Source organism: Epargyreus clarus, unplaced genomic scaffold (assembly GCF_041222505.1).
Source record: "Epargyreus clarus isolate Ecla_fem2 unplaced genomic scaffold, WU_Ecla_fem_2.2 ptg000024l, whole genome shotgun sequence".
Lineage (NCBI taxonomy): Eukaryota > Metazoa > Arthropoda > Insecta > Lepidoptera > Hesperiidae > Epargyreus > Epargyreus clarus.
In genome coordinates this window covers 4487920-4507932 of record NW_027332231.1, presented here as the reverse complement: position 1 = coordinate 4507932, position 20013 = coordinate 4487920, and the positions used below count along the sequence as shown (strand labels likewise).

The 20013-nt window shown below is 35.8% G+C and overlaps 1 protein-coding gene across 1 annotated transcript in view; it reads right to left on the bottom strand.

The window, feature by feature from the left end:
- Positions 1 to 20013, bottom strand: part of cert (ceramide transfer protein) — a 44913-nt gene that overhangs the window by 2278 nt on the left and 22622 nt on the right. The window contains exons 7-11 of the mRNA XM_073086203.1: positions 6315 to 6497; positions 2060 to 2166; positions 1603 to 1724; positions 934 to 1115; positions 163 to 286 (exon numbers count right to left, since the gene is read on the bottom strand). Of these exons, the coding sequence (XP_072942304.1) occupies positions 163 to 286; positions 934 to 1115; positions 1603 to 1724; positions 2060 to 2166; positions 6315 to 6497 (718 nt within the window). The remainder of the gene's footprint in view (positions 1 to 162; positions 287 to 933; positions 1116 to 1602; positions 1725 to 2059; positions 2167 to 6314; positions 6498 to 20013) is intronic.

Sequence of the window (20013 nt, the reverse complement as noted above, 5' to 3'; positions counted from 1 at the left end):
ATGAGTATTAGGTGTGCGTGTGTGTGCGCGCGTGCGTGCGTGTGTGTGTGCGTGTGTATGTGTGCGTACGTATGTGTGTGTGTGTGTGTGCGCGTGCATGCAAATGTATGTGCATGTGTGTATGTATTTGTATGTGCGGAGCGTGTGTTTATGTGTGCATACCGGTGCTGCAGTAGGCGATGCTGGTGGTGATGTTGTCGCGCGTGGGCTGCGCGCCGGGCGGCCAGCTGCTGCGGCACGCGAGGCACACCGTCACGAACAGACGAATACACGCGCCTGTGTTCGGCTGAAAACACAGATAAAACATTCATATCACTTCCTATCTCTCTCTTTCTCTCTTTCAGTAACATCCTCATCTTAAATACATACAAAGATTGCATTGAAATGTGGGTGGGAGCAGTGCATTTTTTGTCTTGTTTGTGAGTACTATTTCCTCTTCACTACGGGAAGTCTAGAGATTTCACTGGGTACGCTGCCTTATACTTCGTCAAGTCATTGCTGTTCCGTGGCAAGTTCGTCACGTACGAGTCTCAGGTCTCCTCACAAAGTCATAAAAAATATAACTAACCGGATAATCCGCATTCGTTACAAACTATCTCATAATCGTTTATGGGTTGTCGTCAGAGGCGATTTCAGCATTTTAGACCAAAATATATTGCCAAAAACTCCATGTATATGGTAAAAACCGCAACTAGGCAGATGTTTAGGACGCACTTGAACGTCTGGTGAAAGACCAGCGCGTCCAACGCTATCGCTTCCACTACATCATCGTTCCCAACTTTGCTGGAAGAGGTATAGTCCGCGCCAAAATGCTAGTCCGATCTGAAGTTGTTGCGAGCAGGTGTAGTCATACAATTAACTGTGGCGACGCGATTCATTTATTCAGAGCGGACTAGCAGTTTTACGCGGGCTATAACCAATACGAGAACTAACCGGATAGTCCGCGTTGGTGGTGGAGTGGTTGATGACGGCGTACGTGTTGTCGTCGGCGGCGCGCGCGTGCGACCAGAACAGCGCGTCCCGCTGCGAGGCGGGCCACACGCGCTTGAACGTCTGGTGGAACACCAGCGCGTCCGACGATATCGCCTCCACTATCGTCATCGTTTCCAGTGTTGCTGGAAGGTAAAACAAGTAATATAACATTTATTTTTTATTGTTTATTTTATTTTTATTTATTTAATAAGTTTTTGTACACAAAAAAAAAGATAACCATACAGAAGAGATAGAAATGAAGTAGTTATGCTTATTTGGGAAAAAATGAGTGATTTTTTAGTAAAGCGATAAGTAATTATCGACACAGTGGAGTTGGCTAGCTAATGTCACAAATTTTGCAATAAAGTAATTGAATGAAACAACCAAATAATATGATATGCAACATATGGATCAATCAGTTTATAAGATTTTTTGTTTCTTTTTTTTATTTCTTCATTAAATATGCTCAAGAAGTACAACTTCAATTGTGCGTACATAAATACACACTTTTTTAATTACAATCAAATAATAAAAACCTTGAAGTTTAACAGGCGACTAGAAAAGCCTGCTACATACTCCATAGCGTATCACCAATGTGGAATAACAGAAACATAACTACTTAATACTCACTCTCCCACTCATATCGGTAGCGCGGGTTGAAGAAGTAATGGCACATCTCGCGAGCAGACACACCGCGCACCTTGTGCATCGCCTTCAACGGGTCCATCACCATCCCGTCCACTTCCATTTCCCTGGAAAAATATATAAATATACTTTAATGTCAGCTGCAAAAAGTTATAACATTTTTAATTTTTATTTCTTTGTTATATACGCACAAAAAGTATAACTTCTTACGTGCATACATAAGTACACACGTATTTTTCTATTAAATTCAAATAATAGTTCAGTATAGCTCATTCAGTATAGGTTTTCATTGTCCTACTGAAAGTAAATAACGAAATTAGTTAAGATTTTTAAAGGCATAGTATAGGTAAATTGGCATATCATTTTAACTCTAATTTACTTATATTATGTATGTTTGTTACATGTTATCTTTGGAAATAAATGGTCTTTTTATCAATCTTACCTTCTGTACATCCTCATGTCCCCTTCTTCAGCGAAGAGTGACCAGCCAATCTGACCTCCGACTCCTTCAAACGCAGCCTGAATTTGTTCTGTTGATATCCGGTCGATCTGTAAACCAAAATTGATCATGTCATAACGCTATTTAGTTTCTGATGGTAGAACTGTTTGTGGTTCAACTCTGGCGGCAACACCGCCACACCTATTTCAAATAACAGCAGTGTTAAGCGCTGCTGTCTTCTGGTTTAAAGCAGGGTTGTTGCTGATGCAGGTTTTTACTAGATCAGCGGATGCTGATGCTGATGCTGATATTTAAAAATATTAAATATAAATATATTTTATACTGAGGTATTTGTACGTCCCTTACGAGAATAGTCTTTTTTAACCAACATCACAAAATGAGGCGGTTTCTCAATTCTACCGTATATATGTCTTTTTTATGTTTGTTCGCGGATAACTTCGTCGTTTATGAACCGAACTGGATGATTTTTATTTTGTTGGAAAAAAAGATATTTCCAAAGTAGTTCCATAAGAAAATAAGGGTCTGATGATGGCAGACCAGAGAAATCGAGCGGAACTTTCAAAAATCGTAAGGGCGACTAGTGCATTTGTAAGATTTTTAGTATGTCATCACTAAAAAAGGTGAAAAAAAATTAATTAAAAAATACAATCGACTTCCATGTCACTACAAAACAAAAATCAACTGAAACAAATTTTGGCTCAGCACATATCTCCGAAGCCGGCGCTTATATTGAACACGCTGTTTACGCCGTTATCCAACGAAATATATTTAGCACCGACTTCAGAACCATGTACCAAACCAACATCCACTTCAGCTACCCTCCACTCTGCAGTGACACAGAAGTGGGCATTTATTTGTTATTTTTTTTTTACAAAAACTACACTGTGCCGTATCTTTGTTCAATAACGAAATATTTGGTCATATTGCACTTTTCACTGGATGTGGCATTATGAATTGAATACATAATTCTGTTATTGATTGATTGAACTATGATCGAAAGTTATTGAACAAATTACGTTGTCAATAAAATCGAATGATTGTTTGATGACAACTTGTGTTCATAAACTTCTGTGATTGGCTAAAACTCCACGTGACTTAAGCTCGGTCCCGCCTTCAACGAACATGATACAATTTCAATATCAGCATTAAATATCAGCATCTTTTGTTGCGGATGCGGATGCTGATGCTGATAATTAAGAGAAAGCTGATAATCAGCGGATGCTGATGCTGATGCTGATATTCGCAACAACCCTAGTTTAAAGGGTGTAGTAACGGAGACATACTTTTTCGAGGCGTTCCAGCATAATCCTCAGAAGTAGCGGCGCAACACGTTGCCGAACTTAGGTAGAAATATCTAATCCTGTCTGGGGTTGATTATAGATGTCCATGGACGGCAGTGGCCACTTACCACTTAGGTGGACTGTATGCTCGTCTGCTACTCCTATATTATAAAATCAAAACAACACAATTTAATTATGAACACACTTTGGAACATGCAAATAATAATTTTAAGTGCAAAAACAACGACCTTAAATCTAAAAGCGATTTCGTCCAGCAAATCGAAGGTTTAAAAGATTAGAAATGAATAATGGTAGGGGCGTTGTAACAAAAAATAACAAATGCATAGTTAAGTGAGCATGCATGTAAATATTAATGAAAAAAATCAAATAGTGTGACTTAACCAACTACTAAATCAAGATAAAGGTCTTCGCAACTAAACAGAATAAAGAGTTAATATAGATTTAGAGTTAGGGAGAAGATTTATACACTTGAGCTTAACGTGGAATACGTAGATACGATCACATTTGCGATGACCAAATATGAATTAGATGCAATGATTTTGTCGCCTACAAAACCTTTAAACTTTAAATTTCTTTTATTGCTCCTCATTAAAGTGAAAACATACATATCAACAAAATAGAAAGTGTTCACGTAAATGTAAGGTTTACCAGAAGAGATATCGTTAGAGAAGAGATATCAGAAGCGAGATACTTTAACCAGAGAGATATAGAGGTAATCGGTTATAAAGCTTTTTTCGCTTTCTAATGTCACCTTTATGGTCCACCATAATAAGAGTTCCGAGAATATCCCATAAAGTTCGTTCCACATTATTTACGCGTGTAGTAAAAACGATACAGCAATGCAATTAAGGTCACTTGCACGCTATACCACACCAAGACAAAGTCTACTAGACATAAAATAGGGCGTGGCAAAGACAGTGTATGAAGCCGTACATCATATATTTTTTTTACAATATAAGAGTTGCAGACGAACATGCATTCCACCTGATGATAAGTGGCTACTGCCGCCCATGGACATCTGTATTCAACCTCAGACAGGATTAGATATTCCTACCTGAGGTCGGCCACAGATGCGCCGCTACCCCTGAGGACTAAGCTGGAACGCCTCGAAAAAGTCTGTCTCCCTTACCACACCCTTCAAACCGGAACACAGCGGCGCCTAACACTGCTGTGATTAGGTAGAAATAGATGTGGCGGTGGTGCCGCCGGAGTCGAACCACATAGGGTTCTACCACCTTCAAATATAGTAAAATATGCTCCAAAACTTTATTTTTTAAAATGTTTTAGCATTATTTATACAAATCATTTGAGCCATTTACATTAACATACTGTCATAAAACGAAAATACTTATATAGAATTATACATTAGTGAAGCACACTATCATATCAAACAATACAAAATACATAAATAAATTGCTAACAAAGACATTCAGAACATTGGAGTCCAACGTTTCAACAATAACAACAATTATTAATGAAAGGCGAAGGCGTGATAGCCTAGTGGTTAAGAAACGCGGCCTCTCGATCGAGGGGTCCGAGGTTCAAATCCCAGGCACGCACCTCTGATTTTCAAATTTATGTGCGTATTAGAAATTAATTATCACTTGCTTAAACGGTGAAGGAAAACATCGTGAGGAAACCTGCATACCTGAGAGATTTATAAAAAAATCTTAAAGGTATGTGAAGTCTACCAATACGCACTTGGCCAGCGCGGTGGACTATGGCCTAATCCTTCTGATTCTGATAGGAGACCCGTGCCCAGCAGTGGGACAGTAATGGGTTGATGATGATGATGATGATTAATGAAATAATTAAGATATCACCACATTTGACATACTACACAAATATCGTAAATATCATTTCAGCTCAAGATTGACGAGCTCAACAAAGCTGTCACATTTATCGGTAGTGATAATACTCCGTTGTTGGTATTTTACTACGGCTGTTATCTCGTCGCTCGTGACTGACCGGTTTGATACATATAATTTTAGCTTCCTACATCCTGCTGCTCATTAAACGTTGTATCATTAAAAAGCAATAAGATAATCGTTTCATTTTTAATTTTATTGTATTCATGCTTTGCATAGGAACAGTATTTAGTACACGGGTTTCTTTCTTTGAATAATATATACCTAATATTAATGCCAAAAAAATTTCGCCACTTATATATTTTAGTTTTAGGTATTTTTTGTGTGTTTTCTTATATTTGCTTTTGTTGTGTATTGGTAATAAAATAATGTTGCAATACTTAAAATGCGTTTTAAGAGTATAATTATGTAACAAATAACAAAAAGTTGCTTTAAAATTATTATTTTCAAACATTCCTTCGACAGCTGATGCCTATTTATCTCTGGTAGTATAATGATTTCATTTATTTAAACGTTTTGTATCATACCATGAAGTCACATTTAATACTATAAGCATAATACAGAATATTATCATGGTAATTTATCACAATTATATTCAGTTAAGGCAACGCGGCTTCCTATGTAAAATCAACTCACTCAACAATTCTCTTGAATCTGTCATGCCCATGGTCTAACTAATTCAAACGGAATCTTTCTTAATGAACTAAAAACTAACGTAAACTGGATTTAAGCGGACTTTATAACGTACAATTTATGTTGCAAAAGATCTTGCACTCATCGTTTTTTCAATCGTTCTTTTTCTCATTCAGTCCACATGAAACAATATCAGTTACATTTTTCTTGCGCAAACGGACACAATGAGTTTACCGAGCTACTTGTGGTAATCTTTAATCCTCACGAATCACATCGGTGGTCGGCTTCAAGTACAGCCCCTATTATATTATATGCAGTCAGTAATACGTGTTACTAACCTCCGAAGTGAACACCTACCATCAGGTAGACCGCAAGCTCGTTTGCACCTTCGATCTTCATAAAAAGCATAAGTCACACGTAATAATATGAACTCACCTCAGTCCAAAGTGGGTGCACGGTGAGACGATTGTCAATAGCCGGGGGCGGCAGCTCGACCTCGTCGCGGGTGACCTCCACCGCGGGCGCCACACGCGCGCAACGCTCCTCCTCCATCTTGTCGAACCCTGTCTCCACGGCATCGTAGAACTCATCGTCCGGCAGCGTGGAGTGCGGACCCTCCTGTTGACAAGTGGATGGAAACATTGTCATTCAATAATTTCAAAGATTGAAAGTTCTATTATATAAATATATATTTTCAATAGAAATATATTTTTTACTCGCAGCAAATATTCTTTACTGGGCGTGGTAACAATGTTTGCTATTTCTCCTAAGTCACGTGACAAGATACTAAAGCACAGATTAAGAAATAGTTACTACGTAAACTAAAGGCAGAACTTAAGCTATTAAATAATGGAATGAACATTTTTGTCCGAAAAATTGTCAGAATAGCAATAGCCCTTAAGCAAAATATCCGATAACACTGTATTATGTTCACAAAAGGTAATTAGCGCATAACTCGAAGTAACTGATAAGCTACAACAGAGTCATAACATAACATAGTCGAATAGGTATGCTACTAGAATTTTACTGCTACATTGTTATAACCCTAATAACATTTTGAAGGTGGTAGAACCCTTTGTGGTTCGACTCAGGCGGCACCACCGCCACCCCTATGTTTACCTAATAACAGCGGTGTTAGGCGCTGCTGTGTTCCGGTTTGAAGGGTGTGGTAAGGGAGACAGACTTTTTCGAGGCGTTCCAGCTTAGTCCTCAGGGGTAGCGGCGCATCTGTGGCCGACCTCAGGTAGGAATATTTAATCCTATCTGGGGTTGATTACAGATGTCTATGGGCGGTAGTAGCCACTTACCATCAGGTGGAGTGCATGCTCGTCTGCTACTCTTATATTATAAGAAAAAAAAATCATTACTTAGAATAGGTATCATTCCTTTAACCCTGGAAACGCCTAAAGCATGACATTATGAAAGTTATTGTTAAAAGCAAAGTTGTGTTGGTATAATAAAAAGTAGATGAGATACGGGTATAATAGAACGCGCCTGTTGAATACATAGATTAGTAAAGATAACTCACTCCATACAAGTCAATGAAGCCAGTTTTGACAGTTGGAATTGTGTGCGTAAGAATAAAGTGTTGCCACGTCTCCGTTCTAGTCTCCCTAAAATGTTTGAAATGCGTATTTATTTATTATGTAAATTACGTAGTATTCGTTATTTATACGTAAACTTTCTCTAAAAAGGTTCTATTTGTCAAGAATTCAAACAATAAAATGACCAATCCCGTCGTCTGTATCTACACCACATTACGAATTGTTTTCTTAGTAGTATAATTTAGTAGGCGCTTAGAGTAGCAAGGAAAAAGGCATTAAATTAAATGTGTATTACGAAAGTAATGTTTATTTATTAAATATACTCAACGCACGCCATAACTAATAAGCAATAAAAAGTAAAATATATTAAAAATTCACTAAAAATATACAGAACTAATAAGCAATAACAAGTAAAATATATTAAAAATTTACAGAACAACAAAACATATACAGAAATTAACAAAAAATATACAGAAGAAAATATATGACAGTGACAACAACAAACATAAAATATACAATTGCTATAACAACGATTAACTAAATCCGTAAATGTACAAATTAAACAAAAAAAATAATAAATAAACAAGCTTCATGGAATCACAAATCACAAGTAAATGAGGTGATATTATTGTTTCATTATTTTTTGTGTTTGGTCCGCCATGATTAAGTTACTGACAAGAAAGAGACAATGTATTCCTTCCAAAAGAAAAGTGACGCAAAAGTTACGTCGATATTTACGTATGAATATTTTGAAGGTGATTATTATTATTATTAACCCCTTATGATTCGGCTCTGGCGGCACCACCGCTACAAATATTTCTGCCTCATAACAGCAGTGTTGAGCGCTGCTGCGCTCTGGTTTAAAGTGTGTGGTAAGGGAGACATACTTTTCCGAGACGTTCCAACTTATTCCTCAGGAGTAGTAGCATATCTGTGGCCGACCTCAGGTAGGAATATCTAATCCTATCTGAGGTTGATTACAGGTGTCCATGGGCGGCGGTAGCCACTTACTATCAGGTGGACTGCATGCTCTGCTACTTCTATATAATAAAAATAAAAAAATTAAAATCCTTGAAAGTGTATGAGTTTCTTAAACTTTTGCCGCTTCGATTCTACAGTTGTGGTTATATTATTTATTTTTGCAACATGGTGTAGTCTTATTTTTAGATATTGTTCTACGACTAATCTTATCAAACACACTTTATGACCATGACCAGCGAATGCATGATCATTTTCAATATTTACGAATGTGTTGCTGCCTATAAAATATTGTAAAATTTGTGTCACTATATATTTGTATTGAGTTTCTTTAACTAAATTTATATGTTCCGTCGATATTTTTTTTAAAACAACTTCACAAAGCGCACATATTTTATAAACATCTGTCGACGGAAAAAGTAAGCTACCTTTATTTCTCGCTATAATTAATTTATGAAACTCTTGAATTTCACTGGTTTGTAAGTAATTAAGGCATGTCGAACATTTTAAAATTTTTGAAATGTAATGAACTGTACTACCGGCAATATATCCAATAATAATTTTTTTAAATTCGTTTAAGTCCGCCACGTGCAGAGAGCGGGCCATTTCAGCAGTATCTTCTTGTATATGACGGAGAAACCCTAGTGCAGACAATTCCTGCTCGTCTGATATATCTTCCTCTACGTGCCTATAGGAAAGCGACGTTGAATTAAGAGTATTTAATGTGCTTGACTTGGAATTTAAAATGGCTACATCTTCTAATGGGACACAGTTGCCGGTTGTTAAGGCTTTTATCTCGAGGTGACAAAGTAGCTTCCTGTAAGCGCCTTTCAAATGACGCACATTAGGATTGTCATTAAAGCCACCTTGGATTCTGATGGATGAAAACATCATTTCCAAGTGGTCCTGGCTCAATTTATATATTGGAATGAAACATAGTTTATTTTCCCTTTCTATTAAGTTGTGGTAAATAATTTTCAAACTTTCTATATTTATTATAACACCCAAAAAACCTCGTTTACATTTAGCATCAAGCACTGGCTTATAATATCGAGTAATGACATAAACTGGACGACCATCTTTAATAACTTTGCGCTTGGTAACAGATTTGACTTTTAAATTTATAACATAACTTTTTAATTGATTGAGGAAAGTAAAAATTAAATCTTTATTTTCCGAACAGATAGGTTTTTGTAACCCAAATTGTGTCGTAGATTTTGAATTAAAAATATCGAACATGTCATTCATTATTTGCACGAATTTTTCTGTACTCCCTGCATCTGTAAAATAGGGAAGTTTGAGATCCTCTCTGCATATTTTTAGGGCTGTAGCTACACTCCGACTAAGTAACTGTGTGGCGAGTTTCACTTTCATTATTTGGTTTTGAAAATGTATATGCTTTTTTGTTAATTTATTACCTAAATGGATGCCAGCTTCGGTTTGTAAATTATTTAATTCTGCTAAATATTTCCATGATATTATATTATTGCTTTCATCAACAAATTGCGTTTTAGATTCAAACTGGTTTCTTATCAGTTTGATAACGTGACTAGGGTCCATAATACAGGCGACTTGGGAATCATTCGCAGGATGTTGAAATGTGGTTTTGATGTTTGTTGGATTTGAGAATTTACACCCAAGTAGTTCCATGGCTGTAAAATTTGTAGAGTGTCCATCAAATGTTATGGAAACAACGTCAACATTGGCTTCAGAACATTTAAGGAGACACACTTTGATTAGGTTTGCCTTTTGTTCTCCTGAAATACTATTGATTAAAAAGTAACCTAAAGGAATTTTAAAATTGTGATTTATTCCAACCAAGAGAAAGACTAATGCTTGGGTAGCTAAAGGAGCTGATTCCTCTACACCTGTTCCCATGTCCACCAAACCTATATATTTTTTTCCATCCCACAGCTTTTGCGCTCTAATAGCCATTTCGTCAAACATCAATGAACATATTAACCGATCTTCCGTAAGTGATTTGGCTTTTAAAGCCTCAAACGATTCTTCTGTGAATCCTGGATTTCCCTGAATGCATCCGTACCATCGGGACAATGTACTTGGATGTGGAAGGCATGTTTTAAACGTTTTCCTAACATAGTCATAGGCTTTTGGAGAGTAATAGTTAAGAGTAAGACAAAATTTTTTAAGTGCTGGTGTATACTTGATATTCTTCTTTGCCTTTTTCCGGTTCAAACTGTTAAATAAGTTAATCTTTGCTATGTTTTCATTTAAACTAGAATATAAATCTGTGTCAATGAAGTTTGCTGATTTCAATTTGTTGATAATTTTTATGAGGGATAAATTCCTATTTTTAAGGCGTCTGACTTGTTGTTGTAAAGCTTTAACTTGTTTTCTTTTTTTTCCTAAATGGATGTTCTGCTTCATTAATCTGTCTCGTAGTTTTTTTTTCCTTGGCGTGTCAATCACGATGCTATTATTTGGTTCTGGCTTATCAAGTGAATTCTAGAACAATACAATATGATACTGAACATTTTAGAATTTTGAAAATAAAGAATATACAATTAAATCTGCTCTGCATAATATTTACAAGAACTGAGACAGAGGATGTGCTCGATAACGAATGGCAGGTACTCTCAATGAATACACTAGGCCACCTTCTACTAGTAGGTGTAGTGTACGCCAATCTCTGCCGGATCTCTGCTGTTGTGTTCCGGTTAGAAGGGCGAGGTAAAGAAGATATAGCTTTCCGAGGCGATCTAGCTTAGTCCTCAGGGAACACAACGCGTCTGAGCCCGGCCTCAGGTCGATCTCTAATCTTATCTGGGGATAAGAACAGATGTCCATGGTTGCAGGTAGCTGCTTTCTATCAGGTAGATTGCATGCTCATTTATTAATTAAATATTATAAAAAGAGCATGTATTGTAATGCATGTAACAATATAGTCCATTATTGATTTAATATTAAGTATAGGTAAGTCATTTTTAGGGCTTACTTGAACTTCTGTAGGAGAAATAGTCGGCAATATAACGCAGTTATAGTCCGTAGACTTGTTAGGCTGAACTGGATTTACCAGGACCATGGTGGATGTGCTAGGGAATATAGCGCTGTTGCCTTGGATGATGGAAGGCGTCATTGTTAAGTTCTAAAAAAATGTTCATTGGAATATTACAAATTTTGTGTGTGCAAAAGTCAGAGGACGCAATTTTATTTTTCGAACTTTTATTTTAAAATTAACCCTATTTTGTGGGGTAGAAAATCTTAACCTACAAGCGGCCTCTTGAAAAAATGTTTTCACAAAATAGTTTGCAATTGTTCATTTCAAACTATTTTTCGAACACAAAATATGTAAGAAGAATTATGGTACCAAATCTATAACTTGTGTTCTATAACTTTTTGTTGTAAAACCAAAAATAAAAAAAAGTAAATACCGAAAATAAATTTAATTTATAACTTTTTTAATCCTCATTTTACAGAAAAATGACATGAGAGTTTTTGTTAGAGAAGTTTTTAAGGAATATTTGTGATTATAGTTTTTTTTTTAATTTAATAAAAAGTGTTTTTTATTATCAAGGAACAATTAAAAAATATATTTTTTAATTATTCCTTCCAAACTCCTATATGAAATTGCTCCAATTTCATTTTGCTGTAAAATTACTAGAAAAAAGTTACAAATAAATTATTGTTTTAACAATAATCGTTATTAACTTTGTTATTTTTGGTTCTACTACAAAAAGTTATAGAACCAAAGTTATAGATTATTCAACTAGGTACGACAATTCTCCCTGCCAATTTTGTGTGCGACGAATAGTTTGCCTGATAGAGCGTGAAAACGATCTGCGCCCCTTTTTCAAGATGGCGCCAGAGGGATTTATCATGCATTTTAGAACAATACAATATGCTACTGAAAATTTTAACCTATTAACAAAGATTATACATGTAAATCTGATTTAATTGAAATCTTACTTGAACTTCTGTGCAAGAAATAGTCGGCAATGTAACGCAGTTACTGCCTGTAGGCTCGTTAGGCAGAACTGGATTTACCAGGACCATGGTGGATGTGCTAGGGAAAGTAGCGCTGTTGCCTTGGATGATGGAAGGTGTCATTGTTAAGTTCTAAAAAAAATGTAGTTCATTGAAATATTACAAATTTTGGCCCTGTGTGTACAAAAATCAGAGGACACAATTTTATTTTTCAAACCTTTATTTTAAAATAATCTTAACCCAGAGGCGGCCTCTTAATATAAAGTAATGAGTAAACAATTAATGGTAAGTTAGATAAAACAAAAAATACGCGTTGTTTTGGGCGACACATAAAACTGTCTATAAATTTTGACGTGATATTGGGTCGCCATATTTGTTTACAACATAAATTCATTTGGAATTAACTTGGAAGATAATAAAAAATACCTTTCTTGGATATGCGCTTCTAGTTAGTCGACGCACTCCACATTTTGTTACATATAAATCAGTCTCATCAAAATGATCTGAGCAAACTACACTCCAAGAAGTTGCTTGCCAATGAGGATCATTATGGCTTAGTTGTATGGCAGCCTCCCATTTATCATGTAGCAATATATTTTTTGGAAACCTAAAATAACCACATTGGACAGAAAGATAAATAATAATATTATGCACTATCTACGCAATATGAGTACATAATCAAACGATGCAATTGAAAAAAATATTTTCAAAATTTAATTATAATTTAATAATATTATAAAATAATATTTCAATTTATAACATTTATTCGTACGTAGCTATTATTTCTGTTAAATTTAAATAAAACACATAATCAATATCTAATTTTACTTGCAAGTTTTTTCCCACATATAAAGTAATTCACAATAAGGTGCTGGCAACACTTAGTACTGTCAATGTTATCTATTTTCGTGTTTGTAAAATATTAAAAATATGTAGTTTTTAGACCACTTACGAATGAAATGATACTTCTCCGCGCTTTTTCTTAGATTCCGTGCTGTGTTTGCACCATTTAACTGAACATGTCGGCATTTTTCCGCGTAAATTACACCACGACGGTCGGAAACGTTATGGGAAAAACCGTAAACTGTTTTACGTGAGTGTGTGCGTAATTTCGTGTACATGCATGAAACCCGTAAGCTGTTTGATTTTTTTTTGACTTCGTCAATTACAAGGCGGTGAGATATCTTTACTAATCTATGGTTGAATAGAATAATTATTCTGCGCGACGCGACTGTAACCTACATACAGGAAAGGACACTCGTGTAGAAATAAATTTCGTTGATTGCGTGAACGCTATCAACGTGCGATGCGTAAGTAATTTAGCTATTAGTTTCGCTGACCTGTCTCAATTGTCTGTAATAGAAATAGTTTATAGAAATAAAGTTGGTTCACATACATATTTTTTTCCGAAATCTGCTCAATAACAGGTCGTTCTAACAAAGGCATTGCTTCGTAGAATCCGATTCGAAGCAACTTAGATTCGAAGAACGTTCAAATATAAAGTTACAATAGTAAGTATAAAATTTATTCACATAAATTTTTAAATTATATTAAAATGAGTAAGAAGAAGTCCGTGAACGTCGGAGACCTTCGTAATTAAAGAAAAACTTTATAGATCTAAACCAGACTTTACTTCCACGATAGCAGTTCAATTTTAATTGTACCCTTTTCAAGTCTTATAGCTCATAACGCAAATTGAATTTGCATGGAATAACTTGTGCACATAAATTCACGAGTCAAGTTGCACGCTATTCAAGTACTCATGAGTTATATTTACGGGTATAATAACAACAGTTTGATGTGGTTGTATTGGTCACGTCAGAACGGTTACACTTTCACTCTCACTAGCTTGCACTTTTTGCTCGTTACAATCTCAAAATAGGCTTCTTTCAATTGTATAACACGCTGAGTATAAAGTCCATTACGTAATCTCTGAATAAAAAAGTCCGTCTTTTTCCTATCCGTTTCAACTGCGGTAAGCGTTTCGTCAGTAGTGGAAGTCTCGATAAGACTACGTATATGTTAGCTAATGCAGGAGAATAAAACTGCACGGGAAATATTAGTACCAACTATTCAGGTACATATGTTTATTAATACTATTTTCTACTTAACTGTACAACTTCTTGAGACAGCATTTAATAAAATGAAACATTATACGCTGGCTGCAAAATCCACTCTAGTTCTTCTGTCATAAATAAAAATGTGAAAACATTAATATTATTTTCGAATTACCGACTTGCAAATCTCTTGTTTAGGAGAGATACATGTTCAGCAGGAATCTTCTAATCTTCTAATCATCTAATCTTCTATAACTTTTGTAATAAAACTCATTGTATCCACTACGCCGAGAGAACAAAAAGGAAAATGCAGCCTGATACCATCGCTGGACAGTGACAAAAATAGAATTCAAGTCTTGGCCTAACCCCACGGGAAATTCCTCTACACATTGTATCTGACATATAACGCTCGGTTGCCAAGAGACTTTCCCTCTTGATAGGTGTGGTGCTGACGTCATAGCGCCACGGGGTAAACGCTCCGAGCACGCCATTACGGGGTGTGTCGGTCTACCCTTCGAGCGGCCGACAAATGGCGTGAGGGAAGCGCGAGACAACTCGGAATGTTAACGAGCAATTTACTCACTTTTTATTGACTGGATGTAATAAGAGTATGACGTTGACTGCTCAACATTCTTGTTTCTTTAGCAGGATAAAAAGTTATACAAAATAAAAATACAATATGATGCAAGCGATTCGTATAATCTTTTATTACGTACTACTGAGCTGATTACGTACACGGTAGCTGATGTGAAATTTAAATAATGATTGTCACAACCTCAATTACAATTTGTGGTAAGTATGACACACGGAGAGAATTGGGAGTTGTTGGCGAAGTCCGGATAAGAGTCAACTAATGATACGCCCCCGCCACTAATGATACGCCCCGTTTTAGAATATCTTTAATCTTAATGTAAGGTCGGTAACCTTACATTAAGATTAAAGATATTCTAAAACATTTAATTAAAAAAATATAAGATTTTTATTTAGAACCTGAAAGACGGATGTCACATGTTAATGTCTTTAAGGTCGACATTCATCTATTACAGATTTTAAGATACTCCAGTATTTTATGGATATCGAAGGATGAACTCGTATGTATCTACTCCATACACGTTCACAGTTTCTCTTAGATAAAATTGTATAAAGATCTTACGATCCAACAAACATAATCAAATCTAAAGGCTCCACCATCGATACACTGTAAACATTCACGTTATGGTGCTAGTGCAAATGTACATAGTAAGATGTTACAAAGGCTCCACCGACACAACGTAAACATTCGTATGATAATATCACGTAACACGGATAATTTCGCTGTAAACAGAATCGAACAACACAATGTGTCTTTGTTCTGGATGCGCTCAGGGAATTAGCACATCAAAGCCGTTTTGACGTCAGCCACGTGTGTGTGTTAGAACAAAAAGATCCAACAGAGAACCACCTACCTGTTGAATACGACTTGACATTGATAGGTGAACGAATGGCGACGTTTTAAACAAACAAAGCCTTACCTACTAGACTTACTTAGACTTGACTAGACTTACTAAAACCAGACTAACAGACGAAACTAACGATCGAAAGATAATAATCTAACGCCTATTAGTAATAATCAATTTTAACCAATTTGTACCTACCAAAATTGTCAAAATCTAACAAATTTAGGTAAAAATTCGTTAACATTAATTATTTATTACTCTGACGCACGTAGACCAATATATAAAAAATCTTCTGAACGATATTAATGAATAATTACAACTTATAAAATAAAATCGTAAACCAAATATACATAGCACCAGATAGTTTGATACACAAATAACTAAAATAAAGATTCATTTGTAAACCATCAAACGGATTATAATGGAAGAAATAAAAAAAGAGAGAAGAGGTAAGTTAAAAAAACATTAAGAGTCCTATATACTCTGAAATTGAAACTGTTTACACACCTATGAGATGCTATAAATTAACCGCGGCATTTAAGGCAGCTAAAAAGAAAAAAAACAATTCTTATCAACTGAAAAGCATCCGACAACCGGGAAACTAGAACTTAAATGCAATATTTACCAACAACAGGCAATCAATAGCAAATCATAAAAAGCTATCAACAATACAAAAAATGACATCATTGTAACAGAGACGGCGGCAAAGTTTAAAAAAGGTCTATACACACCAAGGTTACTCCGTGGAAACATTCGGCACGGTACAGAGGAGACAACTCGTTACAGTACGATCGCAATAAGCTCTGGAGGCGATAGGGAGTCGAACAAAAGGCTGGCTGACGTCATCCACAATCCACATTGCACTATTTATATATGTGTGTGCCTATATGCCTACGTTGGTTAGGGGCGCGTCAATTGGTATAGTGACTACAGTCTCCCCCAATATTGACAGTGAACGCGTGTGACGTCATCCGACCGTCCGGTGTTACTAGCCGTGACCTATCTGGAACCTATGTATAAGCAACAATCTAAATTTAGCTTCCATTTTTATCGAACTCACTACGGCTTCAATTCAATTGGTAGATAGCTTTCGTAATTGTCTTAAGGAAATACAATAGGTACAGCAGCAATAGGTAGATCGGTTCTATACATATGTCGATCCAGATATGATTACAACTTTCATCATTATTTTCCAGTACAGACAAGAGAGACATTTAAATTTACCACTTTCAAATTGAGTTTGACACTAACAGGTTTTGGAAAAACACTTAACTCAGTGTAATAATCTCATCCTCTCAATCTAAAAAGAAACTGAATTTGAACATTAATTCATTGACAATTGAATTTTCAATTGTCAATGAATTAATGTATGATAATGTATAATCATTTGATGATAGATAATTAAATAAACATTGAAGCGTTAAAACGATATATTGTCGGTTGGCACTTTGCCCGACCGTAACCATCTGCAATTTTTGGGTACAAGACATTGTAATGTAAAACTTAGTATTAAACTTAGTAAAACTGCGCTTATCAATTTTTGGTAACAGCAATACTTCAAAGAGTTCAAAGTAGTAAGCACCATCAATTGTTTTAAAAAGTTCTTTCAGGCGTTGACTATACTTATATCTGTCAATCTACGTTGGACAAAGCTAATTACTTAATCCTAACATCCATCAAATTCCGCATACCTACTTTCATACTATGTAATGTTAGGCGAAATGCTTGACGGGAAGTAAATGTATTATAACTACTTAATAATACATACTGAGTCAGATAGCTCAACTTACGTCATAATAGCAACTTGAAGGTCTAATTTAAAGTTGGTAAAATTATTGGTGTTCCAACACGGGCTCTGCCTCACCTATTTCTAAATAATAACAGTAGTGTTAAGCTCTGTTGTGTTCTAGATTGAAGGGTGCGGTAAGAGACATACTTATCCGAGGCTCTCAAACGATTCCTCAAAGGTAGCATGTCTAGCTGACATCAGGTAAGATTCTAATCTTATTTGAGGTTGATTGTAGATATCCATGCATGACAGTGGTCATATACCATCAGGTAAACATAAGGAGACCAGCACATCTGTGATCTACGAAGTCCATTGACGATAATGACCACTCAACTGTTGAGCAGCTTGTTCATTTCCTATACGTCATATTTAAAGAATCTTCAAAAGATTCAACAATCCAACATTCTTCCCAACATTTCCAACTTGAAAAATATTTGCATATTCTGTGACCTAGTTATGGCTTAATAATCGGCACAATACAGCCTTGTATTTATGTATGTAGTATGACCATTGATTTAAATTATATGAAACAAACGTGCGTCCATTTCAGCATTTGTACACGCATTATTAGTTTCCCTTGTAACTAACTAACAAACAATGTAATCAAATCTTTAAAGTCAAAGTTAACTTACTTAGTGTCGTGATGATATGAAACTTTGTATGCGCAATTGTGCATGAAGTTTGGGCAATAATTTGGAATTTTGGAGACTATCTGAGGATGGAAGTGGGTAGTGGGACTTTTCAGTAGCAACTTTCCCCTAATTAACCCTTCAAGATTGAACTCATATGATTCGTTTTCATGTTTCCAATATAATGGAATTGGCAACAATATTTTGATGATTATTATAAAGAGTCCTTTTATTTTTTGTTTTATTAAACTAAATATGTTTTACGATCTTCCTTTTTAATTATTTATTTATTTCTGTTTTCATAGGTATTGTAAATTTTAGAAATTCCCAACTATTTATTACTTATTTATTTTGCACGCATGGAAAGTTAAGTGAAAAGAAAATAATGTCGTGAGCTTTCATTGACCATACGTGTAAAAGGCATACTTGTAGACCCGTTTTACGCCGACCTTCCGTTCTCTCATTATCCGCATTTTTTAGTTTACCTATATTCTTCTCAAACTTTAGTACGGTTGCCTTTATGAATGGTTTTCAACCTCACTAACTTGAGACAATCTTATTTAAATAAACATTTAAAATACTTTATAAATAAATCATATCCAAAAGAGCGATGCCCCAGTTGTATGAATTTCGATCGCTCATGTTGGATATTTGTAATCACCCCAGTTAAGACTATAATTCTACTTGAGATCGGCCACAGAGGCAATACTACTACGACTAAATTCGTACTATTAGGTACCTATGTCTTCCTTACAACACCCATCAACGGCGCTGAAAATAAGGCAAAAATAGGTGTGACAGCCTTCCAAATCGAACCAGAAAGGCTTCTATTACATTATAATTTGTGATAGCACAGACAGACATCTGCTATACTTCTCGACAACGAACAGTTGTAGTGTATAGTTATTACCGCCATTTACTAAATCAATACCAATACGCCCTTCCAATCGCGAAGCCCAACGCACCCTCGTGGCATCGATTGAGTTAAAGGGAAGTCTCCCTGTCAATTTACCGAGCAATTATAGTTATGCAATTATAGCCCGGTGCGACCTCTTTATACGCGCATCCCTGACCTGATTTAAAATATTCCTGATTTTACAAGATTGATGAGTAAATAAATTAGAAACCATTACATTTGAATAATGTGCTTCTTTATAATTAAACATAGCGATAAGGCAGACAGGCTACCTAACAGAAACCAATCACCATCGCCTATGGAAACTTCAAAGTTGCAACACCGAAAAGTCGACTAAGCATCTCCGGTGTTAAAAAAGAGCTTTTTCGTGCCTTTCTTCAAGAGCCCCATGCCACGAAAACAATTAAAATAAATGATGGACATTTTATTCAATCGGAAGGAAAACACGTTTGCTATCCAACTGATCTATTTGGCAACTGTTTCATATTCTCTCTGTCTTATGGTCCACCTATATAGTATATCTATATCTGGACGGTATCTACTACTTTTAACAACCTGCATTTTTTATTAGAGTATTGAAGTAGCAAACGACCATCCAGTTAACCTGATGGTAAATGGTTACTGCTTCTACAGACCTTTGTAATCAACCCAAAATAGAGAACCCTAGGACCCTACCACTGCGAATATGTTGTTATAACTGCGAAACGAACAAACGAGGCATTCTAAGTGAATGCCTCGTTTAAATGTCTCTCCCTAAACACACCCTTTAAACCAAAACGGAACAGCTTTTATGAAGCAGATATATGTAGATGTGGTGTCTCCGTCAAACGACAGACTTTC